We start from the raw sequence: 10,989 nt of genomic DNA, 5'->3' as shown, positions 1-10,989 counted from the left end.
CGGGAGCGCTTCCGGTCATGGCGAGGATGGAGATGGAGAGGCTCGGTGAGGATGGGAGGGGGTTTGGGGGTTTCCGGTGATTCCTCCGGTGGTTCCCGGTGGTTTTCGGTGACGCCTCCGGTGCTTCCTCAGCGCTGCCGCCCCGCGGCCGCGGGAGCTGCCGCTGGCGCTGCTGGAGTTGGGATGCGCCGGGAGGTTCGAGCTCCTGACCGGAGAACCGGAGCTGCGGAGGGCCCCGAGCACCGCAGCACCGTGAGTGAATTACCGGGAAAACGAAAAACCAAAACGGACCCAAAAATCCCCAAATTCACCCCAAAAATCAGCAAAAAAAAAAAAAAAAAAACTCAAAGTGCCCACCCCAATAATCCTCAAATCCACCTGAAAAAGCCCCAAATCCCTCCCAACAAAACTTCAAATCCTCCCAAAAATCCCCCCAAAAAAGCCAAATCCCCTCCCAAAAAAACCCCAAATCCCCACCCAAAAAAAAACCAAATCTACCCCTCAAAAAACCCCCAAATCCCCCTCAAAAAACCCAAATCCACCCCCCAAAAATCCCCAAATCCACCACCAAAAAAACCCAAATCCACTCCCAAAAAAACTTCAAATCCCCTCCCAAAAAAACACCAAATGCCGCCCCCAAAAAAACCCCAAATCCACTCCCAAAAAACCCCCAAATCCCCTCCCAAAAAAACCTCAAATCCCCCTCTCAAATCCCCCTCAAAAAAAACCCAAATCCACTCCCAAAAAAACCCCCAAATCCACCACCAAAAAAACCCAAATCCCCTCCCAAAAAAACCCAAATCCCCTCCCAAAAAAAACCAAATCCACTCCCAAAAAAGCCCCAAAATGTCCCCCGAATTCCCCTTCAAAATCCACCCCAAAAATCCTCAAATCTCCCCCCAAAAAACCCCAAATCCCCCTCAAGAAACCCCAAACCCACCCTAAAAAACCCCAAATCCCCCTCAAGAAACCCGCAAAACTCCCCAAAGGCCCCAAATCCCCGCCAAACCCCACCATTCCACCCCAAAAAAAACCACCCAAAATCTCCCCAAATTCCCCTTCTCCCCCCTCCCCAAAATCCCCTCAAATCCCCCAAAAAATTCCGACACCCCCCCCCCCCCCCCATTTTAGGCCTCCCCCAGTTCCGTTTTTTTTTTTTGTTGTTGTTTTTTTGTTTTTTTTTTTTTTTTGGGGGTGGGTCCTGCCCCTCCCCCCCCCCTCACCCCTCCCCCTCCCCCCCCCGCAGCTGCCTCAGGGTCTCCCCCCCCTGGGCCCCTCCCCCGCTGGGGGCGGAGCTGGAGCGGAAATTCCTGGGGACCCCCGAGGGGCTCCCCCTGCACCGGCACCAACGGGCCCGGAGGTGAGCACGGGGGGGGGTCCCCAAAAATGGGGGGGGGGGGTCCCGAAAATGGGGAGGGGACACCCCAAAAATGGGGGGGTAAAAATGGTGGGTGGGGGGTCCCAAAAATGGTGGGTCGGGGGTCCTAAAAATGGGAAGGGACACCCCAAAAATGGGGGGTAAAAATGGGGGTGGGGGGTCCCGAAAATGGGGAGGGGGTTAAAAATGGGGGTGGGGGATCCTAAAAATGGGGGGGGGGGTCCCAAAAATGAGGGGCTAAAAAGGGGGTGGGGGTCCTAAAAATGGTGGGTGGGGGTCCTGAAAATGGGAGGGTTAAAATGGGGATGGGGGGTCCTGAAAATGGGGAGGGGACACCCCAAAAATGGGGGTGGGGGTCCCGAAATGGGGGAGGGGATACCCCAAAAATGGGGGGGGTAAAAATGGGGGTGGGGGTCCCAAAAATGGTGGGTGGGGGTCCCGAAAATGGGGAGGGGATACCCCAAAAATGGGGGTGGAGGGGTCCTGAAAAATAATGGGGTGGGAGGGGCCCCAAAAATGGGAGAGAGGGGGGCTCAAAATGGGAGGGGGGGGTCCCTAAAAGGGGGGGGTCCTGAAACTTGGGGGTTTAAAATGAGGGGGGGGGCGATGCTGAAAATGCAGGGGGAGTCCCAAAAATGGGGGGGGGGACACCCCAAAAATGAGGGGGAGAGTCCTAAAAATGGGGGTGGGGGGGGTTCTCAAAATGGGGGTGGGGGTCCTGAAACCAGGAGGGGCTAAAAATGGGGTGGGGGTCCTGAAAAATGGGGGTGGGGGGGGGTCCAGAAATGGGGTGAGGGTCTTGAAACTGGGAAGGGGGGGCTAAAAATGGGGGTGGGGGGGGGTCCTGAAAAATGGGGGGCTCCCAAAAATTGGGGAGAGGGTCCTGAAAGTGGGGGGGGGTCTCAGGAGTGGCCCTGGGTGGGGAGGGGAGGGGGCTCAGGGCTGTGGGTGGGTCTGGGGGCTCCCTGGGTGACCCCTGGGTGACCCCGTGACCCCTGGGTGACCCCTGGGTGACCCCTGGGTGACCCTGGGTGACCCCGTGACCCCCGGGTGACCCCCAGGTCCTGGCTGAGGACCCCAGACCCCCGGGCTCTGTTTGCCCTGGACCCCACCCCCGTGGCCGGGGGGCTGCGGGCAGAGCGGGACCCCCGGACGGGCGCCCTGCTGGGCTTCAGCGAGGTGGGCAGGGGGCGAGGGGGGGCTTGGGGAGGGGTCTCAGGGGTCTCAGGGTGGTTTTGGGGAGGGGTCTCAGAGGTTTTTGGGGAGGAGTCTCTGATGTTTCTGGGTGGGTTTTGGGGAGGGGTCCTCAGGGTGGATTTTGGGGAGGGGTCTCAGGGGTGGTTTTCGGGGAGGGGTCTCAGGTGTTTTTGGGGAGGGGTTTCAGGGTTTTTGGGGAGGGGTCCTCAGGGGTCTCTGGGTGGTTTTTGGGGAGGGTTTCTGGGGGGTTTGTGGGAAGGGGTCTCTGAGGGTCTCAGGTGTTTTTGGGGAGGGGTCTCAGGGGTTTCTCTGGGTATTTTTGAGGAGGGGTCTCAGGTATCTCTGGGTGGTTTTTGGGAGGGGTCTCAGGGGTACCTGAGGGGATTCTTAGGGGGTCTTTGGGGGGGTCTCTCGGGGGTCTCAGGGGGGGTTTGGGGAGGGGTCTCAGGGGTCTCTGGGTGGTTTGAGGAGGGGTCTCAGGGTGGATTTTGGGGAGGGGTCTCAGGTGTCTCTGGGTGTTTTTGGCGAGGGTTCTTAGGGGTCTTTGGGGGGGGGTCTCGGGGGCTTTGGGTGTTTCGGGGTCTCTGAGGGTCTCAGGTGTCTCAGGTGGTTTTGGGGAGGGGTCTCAGGGGGGTTTGTGGGGAGGGGTCTCTGGGTGGTTTTTGAGGAGGGGTCTCAGGGGTCTCTGGGTGGTTTTGGGGAGGGGTTTCTGGGGGGTTTTTGGGGAGGGGTCTCAGAGGTTTTTGGGGAGGGGTCTCTGGTGTCTCTGGGTGTTTTTGGGGAGGGGTCTCAGGGGTCTTTGGGGGGATCTCTCGGGGGTCTCAGGGGGGTTTGGGGAGGGGTCTCAGGGGTCTCTGAGTGTTTTTGGGGAGGGGTCTCATGTGTCCCCGTCCCCCCGCAGGAGCTCCTCCCCTCCGCGGGTCTCTCTGGGTGGATTTTGGGGGGTTTTTGGGTGAATTTGGGGAGGGGTCTCAGGGGTCTCATGTGTCCCCTCCCCCCCAGGAGCTCCTCCCCTCCGCGGGTCTCTCTGGGTGGATTTTGGGTGTATTTGGGTTATTTTGGGGAGGGGTCTCAGGGGTCTCTCCCCCCCCAGGAGCTCCTCCCCCTCCGCGGGTCTCTCCCCCTCCTCCTCCCCCTCCCTCCTGCGCCCCCCGGGCCCCCCCGGCGAGGGCCTGAGGGGGGGGGGGGCACTCCAGCGTCCCCTTCTGGCCAGGTGAGACCCCCGGGACCCCCCCAAAACACCCCCAAAATACCCCGGGACCCCCTGAAACCCCCCAAAATACCCTGGGACCCCCCCCCCAAAATACCCTGGGACCCCCTGAAACACCCCCCCAATACCCTGGGACCCCCCCCAAAATACCCTGAACCCCCCCCCCAAAATACCCTGGGACCCCCCCCAAAGCCCCCCAAAATACCCTGAAACCTCCCACACCTTCCCAAATCCCCCCCCAAAATGCCCCAAAATTGCCCCAAATCCCCTCAAATCCCCCAGACCCCCCAAATCCCCCAGACCCCCCCAAATCTCCTCCAGAGCCCCCCAGACCCCTCCCAAATCCCCCCCCAAATTCCCCCCAAATCTCCCAGACCCCCCCAAATTCCCCCACACCCCCGAAATTCCCCAAATTCCCCAAACCCCCCAAATTTCCCCAAATTCCCCCAAACCCCCCAGACCCCCCCAAACCCCCCAAATCCTTCCAGACCCCCCAAACCCCCCAAACCCCCCAAATTTTCCCAAATCCCCCAAATTCCCCCAAACCCCCCAAACCCCCCAAATCCCCCCAAATCCCCCAAATTCCCCCAGACCCCCCCAAATCCCCCAGACCCCTCAGACCCCCAAACCCCCCAAATTCCCCCAAATCCCCCAGACCACCAAAATCCCCCCACACCCCCGAAATTCCCTAAATTCCCCAAATCCCCCAAATTTTCCCAAATCCCCCAAATCTCCTCCAGACCCCCCAGACCCCCCCAAATCCCCCAAATCCCCCAAATTCCCCCAAATCCCCCAAACCCCCCAACCCCCCCAAACCCCCCAAACCCCCCAAATTCCCCCAAATCCCCCCCAAATTCCCCCCAAATTTCCCCCCCCAGGCGGGCAGGACGAGCCCACCCTGGAGCAGCTGCGGAGCCCCCAGGCTGAGGATGAGGAGGAGGACGTGGATTTCGACACAGGTACAGGCCCCCCCCCCCCCAAAATTCCCCAAATTTGGGGGTCCCCCCAGCTCGAGGAAGCCCCCAGAGCCTTTTTGGGGTCCCCCTGACCCAGCCCCCCCCCCCCCCCATTTCCTGCCCCCCCAGATTTGCTGACGACGCCCCGGGGCTGAAACGGGGGGTGCAGTTCAAGGCCCAGGGTAAGGGGGGGGCCTGGGAATTTGGGGAGGGGGCTGGGAATTTGGGGGGGGGCTGGGAATTTGGGGAGGGTCTGGGAATTTGGGGAGGGGGCTGGGATTTGGGGAGGGGTTTGGGAATTTGGGGAGGGGTCTGGGAATTTGGGGGGGTCTGAGAATTTGGGGAGGGGTTGGAATTTGGGGGGTTGGAATTTTGGGGGGCGTTGGGAATTTGGGGAGGGGTCTGGAATTTGGGGGGGGTGCTGAGATTTTAGGGAAGGTTTTGGGATTTTTTTGGGGAGGGGTCTGGGAATTTGGGGGGGTCTGGGATTTTGGGGAGGGGGGGCTGAGATTTTGGGGGGGTTGGAATTTGGGGAGGGGTCTGGGACTTTGGGGAGGGGTTGGAATTTGGGGGGTCTGGGAATTTAGGGGGAGTTTGGGAATTTGGGGAGGGTTGGAATTTGGCGGGGCTGGGATTTGGGGGGGGTCTGGGAATTTGGGGAGGGGTTGGAATTTGGGGGGGTCTGGGAATTTGGGGAGGGGGCTGAGAATTTGGGGGGAAATCTGGGATTTTAGGGAAGGTTTTGGATTTTTTGGGGGGGTTTGGGAATTTGGGAGGGGTTGGGATATTTGGGGGGGCTTTGGGATTTTTTTGGGGGGGTCTGGGAATTTAGGGGGAGTTTGGGAATTTGGGGGGGGTTTGGAATCTGGGGAGGGGTCTGGGATTTTGGGGAGGGGGCTGAGAAATTGGGGAGGGGTTGGAATTTGGGGGGGGTCTGGGAATTTGGGGAGGGGTTGGAATTTTGGGGGGGCTTTGGGAATTTGGGGAAGGTTTTGGGATTTTTTGGGGGAGGGGTCTGGGAATTTGGGGAGGTCTGGGAATTTGGGGAGGGGGCTGGGATATTTTGGGAGGGGCTGGAATTTGGGGGGGAATCTGGGATTTTAGGGAAGGTTTTGGGATTTTTTTGGGGGGGGCTTTGGGATTTTTTTTGGGGGGTCTGAGATTTTTTGGGGAAGTTGGGATTTGGGGGGGGTCTGGGATTTTTTGGGTGCAATTGGGATTTTTTGGGGGGGGCTTTGTGATTTCTTTTGGGTGCAATTGGGGATTTTTTGGGGGGGCTTTGGGATTTTTTTTGGGGGCTTTGGGATTTTTTTTGGGTGTGATCAGGGATTTTTTGGGGGGGGTCTGGGATTTTTTTGGGTGCGATCGGGGATTTTTTGGGCAGGGTCTTTGGATTTTTTTTGGGTGCAATTGGGGATTTTTTGGGGGGGGTCTGGGATTTTTTTGGGGTGTGATTCGGGATTTTTTGGGTGTGATTCGGGATTTTTTGGGGGGGGTGTCTGGATTTTTTGGGGGGTCTTTGTGATTTTTTTGGGGGCTGTTCGAGGCTATTTTGGGGGCTGCAGAGGAGCCCCCTCCCCAATTTTGGGTCTCCCCCCCCCAGCCAAGGTTGGGGGGCCGCTGTCCCTGTCCGGGCTCACCTGGAGACCCTCGACCCCTTCGAATTGGGGGGGGGCGACCCCGATTCCGGGGGGGTCCCCGAGGCAGGGGGGGGTCCCCGATTCTGGGGGGGGTCCCGGCCCAGCCCGGGGGTCCCCCCAGAGCCCCCCAAGCGAGGGGGGGCCCGGGGCTGCGCCCCCCTCCCCCGCGCTCTGACAGCCTGGAGGAGCTGCTGAACAACAAGGTGGGTCTGGGGGCAGGGGGTGTTAATTTGGGGAGGGGGCTCCTTGGCACCCCCCCCACTGCACCCCTCAACTCCTCCAGAACCCCAGGACCCCTCAGATCCGCCCCAAATCCCCCCTAAAATCCCCCCAAAATTGCCCCAAACTCCTCCAGACGTCCCAAATCCCCCCCAAGCCCCCTCAAATCCTCCCAAATTCCCCACCAGGACCCCTCAAATCCTCCCCAAAATCCTCCAGAACCCCCTGGAGCTCTCAGATCCGCCCCAAATTCCCCACCAGGACCCCTCAAATCCTCCCCAAATTCCCCCAAATCCTCCCCAAATCCCCCCTGGACCCCTCCAGACCCCCCCAAATCCTCCCCTAACTTCCCCAAATGATCCCCAGGACCCCCAAATCCCTCCCCAAATCCCCCCCAAATCGGCCCAAATTCCTCCCAAATCCCCCCTAAACTCCCCCCAAATCCTCCCCAAATCCCCCCTGGACCCCCCCCAAATCCTCCCCAAATCCGCCCCCCCCCCCCCTAAATCCTCCCCAAACTTCTCCAACCCCCCCGCCCAGACCCCCCCAATCCCCCCAGGACCCCCAAATCCTCCCCAAACTCCCCCTAAATCCTCCCAAATCCTCCCCCAATCCCCCCCAAACGTCCCCAGACCCACCAAAATCCCCCCCAAACCCCCTCAAATCCTCCCCAAATTCCCCCTAAACCCTCCCAGACCCCTCCAAATCCCCCCCAAGACCCCCAAATCCCCCCCAAATCCCCCCAGACATCCGCAAATCCCCCCCAAGCCCCTCAAATCCCCCCCAAATCCCCCCCAAGCCCCCCAAGCCCCCTCAACTCCTCCCCAAATCCCCCCAGGTCCCCCCAAATCCCCCCTAAAACCCCCAAAACCCCCAAATCCTCCCCAAACCCCCAGACCCCCTCAAATCCCCCCCAATCCCCCCCAAGCCCCCCCAAATTCCCCCCATAACCTTCCTAACCCCCAGACCCCCTCAAATCCTCCCCAAACCCCCAGACCCCCCCAAATCCTCCCCAAACCCCCCAGACCCCCCAAATCCTCCCCAAACCCCCCCAAGCCCCCTCAAATCCCCCCCAAATCCTCCCCAACCCCCCCAAATCCTCCCCAAATCCCCCCAAATCCTCCCCAAACCCCCCCAAATCCCCCCCAGACCCCCCAGCCCCCCTCAAACGCTCCCCAAACCCCCCCAGGAGGAGGCGGGGCCGCCCCCGGCGCCGCCCCCCGCGCCCCCCGAGGAGCTCTGGCGGAGCTGCTGGACGCGGCCACGCCCGTGCCGGCTTCGAGCGGCTGCTGCCCGAGCCCGCCCACAAGGTGGGGCCGGGGGGGATCGGGGGGTCCTGGGGGGACTTGGGGGACTTTGGGGGGGGTCCTGGGGGGCGTCCTGGGGGGATTTGGGGGGATTTGGGGGGGGTCCTGGGGGGACTTGGGGAGGATTTGGGGGGGTCCTGGGGGGACTTGGGGAGGATTTGGGGGGGTCCTGGGGGGACTTGGGGGGAGTTTGGGGAGGGTTTGAGGGGATTTGGGGGGGATTTGGGGGGGTCCTGGAGAGGATTTGGGGGGATCTGAGGGGGTCTGCGGGGATTTGGGGGGGTCCTGGGGGGATTTGGGGAGGGTTTGAGGGGATTTGGGGGGATTTGAGGGAGTCCTGGGGGGATTTGGGGGGGATTTGGGGGGGTCCTGGGGAGGATTTGGGGAGGATTTGGGGGGTTTGGGGGCGTCCTGGGGGGGTTTGGGGGGGTCTGGAGGGGTCCTGGGGTGATTTGGGGAGGATTTGGGGGGGTTTGGGGGGGACTTAAGGGGGTTTGGGGGGGTCCTGGGGAGGATTTGGGGGGATTCGAGGGGGATTTGGGAGGATTTAGGAGGATTCGAGGGGATTTGGGGGGATTTGAGGGGGATTTGGGGGGGTCCTGGGGAGTTCTCAGGGGGATTTGGGGGGATTTGAGGGGATTTGGGGGCTCCTGGAGGGATTTGGGGGGGGTCCTGGGGGATTTGAGGGGGTCTGGGGGGATTTGGGGGGGATTTGAGGGGATTTAGGAGGATTTGAGGGGGATTTGGGGAGGATTTGGGGGGATTTGAGGGAGTCTGGGGGGATTTGGGGGGATTTGTGGGTGGATTTCGGGAGGATTTGAGGGGGTCGGGGGGCATTTAGGGAGGATTTGGGGGGGATTTGGGGTGACTCTGATTCCCCCTGCAGTGCCCGTCACCCCCAGACCCATTTGTGTGCTGTGCCTGGAGCGCGGTCACTGCGGGATTTGGGATTTTTGGGGTTTTTTTTGGGATTTTTTCAGGGTTTTTTGGGATTTTTGGGGTTTTGGGGTGCCCCCAATCCCCCATTTTTTCCCTTTTCCAGTGGCCATTCCAGCCAGACCCGTTCCAGCAGCGCGCTGCCCTGTGCCTGGAGCGCGGTCACTCCGTCCTGGTGGCCGCCCACACCTCGGCCGGGAAGACGGCGGTGGCCGAGTACGCGATCGCGCTGGCCCGGAGACACATGACCCGGTGAGAGCCCAAAAACTGCCCCGGGGACCCCAAAAACGCCTTCAGGGACCCCAAAAATGCCTTCAGGGACCCCAAAAACGCCTTCGGGGACCCCAGAAATGTCTCTGGGGGCACCAAAAACGCCTTCGGGGGACCCCAAAAACGCCCTTGGAGGCACCAAAACCACCTTGGGGAGTCCTAAAACCTCCTCGGGGGTCTCTAAAACTGCCTCAGGGGGCCCCAAAACCTCCCTGGGATCCCCAAAGCCTCTCCAGGTCCTCTCTGTGTCCCCCCAGGTTGTCCCCAAACCCCTCCCTGGTCACCCCCAGACCCCTGGGGTGACCCCCCCAATGTCCCCAAACTCCTTAAACCACCCTGGGCGTCTCTGGAGTGACCCCCCCATGTCCCCAGACCCCCTCAAACCCCCCGAAACCCCTCTGGGGACCCCCCCATGTCCCCAAACCCCTCCCTGATTACCCCCAGACCCCTTGGGGGACCCCCCATGTCCCCAAAACCCTTCCTTGGTCACCCCCAGACCCCTCAAACCCCCCCAAACCCCTCGGGGGACCCCCCCATGTCCCCAAACCCCTCCCTAATCGCCCCCAGACCCCTCGGGGTGACCCCCCCAATGTCCCCAATCCCCCCCAATCCCTCCCAATTCTCCCCCGGGGGTCTCTGGGGTGACCCCCCCCATGTCCCCAAACTCCCTCAAACCCCCCCAAACCCTTCCCTGGTCACCCCCAGACCCCTTAAACCACCCTGAGGGTCTCTGGGGTGACCCCAAGCCTGTCCCCAGACCCCCTCAAACCTCTCGGGGGGACCCCCCCAATGTCCCCAAACGCCCTCAAATGCCCCCAAACCCCTCCCTGGTCACCCCCAGACCCCTCAAACCACCCTTGGGGTCTCTGGGGTGACCCCCCCCAATGTCCCCAGACCCCCTAAACCACCCTGAGGGTCTCTGGGGTGAACCCCCCATGTTCCCCAATCACCCCCAATCCCCCCAAACCCCCCCAAACCCCCTCAAATTCCCCCCCCCGGGGGTCTCTGAGCTGCCCCCCCACCCCGGGGGTCTCTGAGCCGGCCCCTCCCCATCCCCAGGTCCATCTACACGTCCCCCATCAAGGCCCTGTCCAACCAGAAGTTCCGGGATTTCCGCGAGACCTTTGGGGACGTGGGGCTGCTGACGGGGGACGTGCAGCTGCGCCCCGAGGCCGCCTGCCTGGTCATGACCACCGAGATCCTCAGGTCAGGGGGGTCCTTTTGGGGCTCCTGGGGGTCCTTTGGGGGGTGCTGAGGGGTCCTAGAGGGTTCTGGGGGGGTCCTGAGCGGGTCCTGAGGGGATCCTGAGAGGTCCTGAGTGGGTTCTGGGGGCTCCTGAGTGGGTCATGGAGGGTCCTGGAAGGGTCCTGGGTGGGTCCTGAGGGGTCCTGGGGGGTCCTGGGGGCTCCTCAGGGGTCCTGGGTGGGTTCTGGGGGGATCCTGAGGGGTCCTGGAGGGGTCCTGAGGGGATCCTGAGAGGTCCTGAGTGGGTCCTGGGGGGGTCATGGAGGATTCTGGGTGGGTCCTGAGGGGTCCTGGGGGTTTCTGAGGGGTCCTGGGGGGTCCTGAGTGGGTCCTGAGGGGTCATGGAGGCTTCTTGAGGGTCCTGAGTGGGTCTTGAGGGGTCCTGAGTGGGTTCTGGGGGGTCCTGGGGGGTCCTGAGTGGGTTCTGGGTGGGTCCTGGAGGATTCTGAGGGGTCCTGGGGCATCCTGAGGGGTTCTGGGGGGTCCTGGGGGGTCCTGAGTGGTTCTGGGGGGATCCTGAGGGGTCCTGGAGGGGTCCTGAGGGGATCCTGAGAGGTTCTGAGTGGGTCCTGGGGGGATCCTTTGGGGGTCCTGGGGGGTCCTGGGGGCTGCTGAGGGGTCCTAGAGGGTC

At 61.7% G+C, this 10,989-nt stretch overlaps 1 protein-coding gene across 1 annotated transcript in view; it reads left to right on the top strand.

Moving 5' to 3' along the window:
- The first annotated feature begins 17 nt into the window (after positions 1-17).
- Positions 18-10,989, top strand: part of SKIC2 (SKI2 subunit of superkiller complex) — a 33,053-nt gene continuing 22,081 nt past the window's right edge. Inside the window, 17 exon segments of the mRNA XM_071420523.1 lie at positions 18-76; positions 133-252; positions 1,247-1,360; positions 2,440-2,568; positions 3,669-3,756; positions 3,758-3,788; positions 4,664-4,744; positions 4,871-4,882; positions 4,885-4,923; positions 6,345-6,379; positions 6,382-6,435; positions 6,486-6,584; positions 7,793-7,841; positions 7,844-7,870; positions 7,873-7,910; positions 8,950-9,095; positions 10,173-10,319. Coding sequence (XP_071276624.1) covers positions 18-76; positions 133-252; positions 1,247-1,360; positions 2,440-2,568; positions 3,669-3,756; positions 3,758-3,788; positions 4,664-4,744; positions 4,871-4,882; positions 4,885-4,923; positions 6,345-6,379; positions 6,382-6,435; positions 6,486-6,584; positions 7,793-7,841; positions 7,844-7,870; positions 7,873-7,910; positions 8,950-9,095; positions 10,173-10,319 — 1,268 coding nt within the window.

This window comes from Agelaius tricolor, unplaced genomic scaffold (genome assembly GCF_023055355.1).
Source record: "Agelaius tricolor isolate 1412-34295 unplaced genomic scaffold, bAgeTri1.0.p SCAF_146, whole genome shotgun sequence".
Taxonomy (NCBI): Eukaryota; Metazoa; Chordata; class Aves; order Passeriformes; family Icteridae; genus Agelaius; species Agelaius tricolor.
The sequence above is the reverse complement of the archived record's forward strand: the minus strand, read 5'-3'. Positions and strand labels throughout refer to the sequence as shown.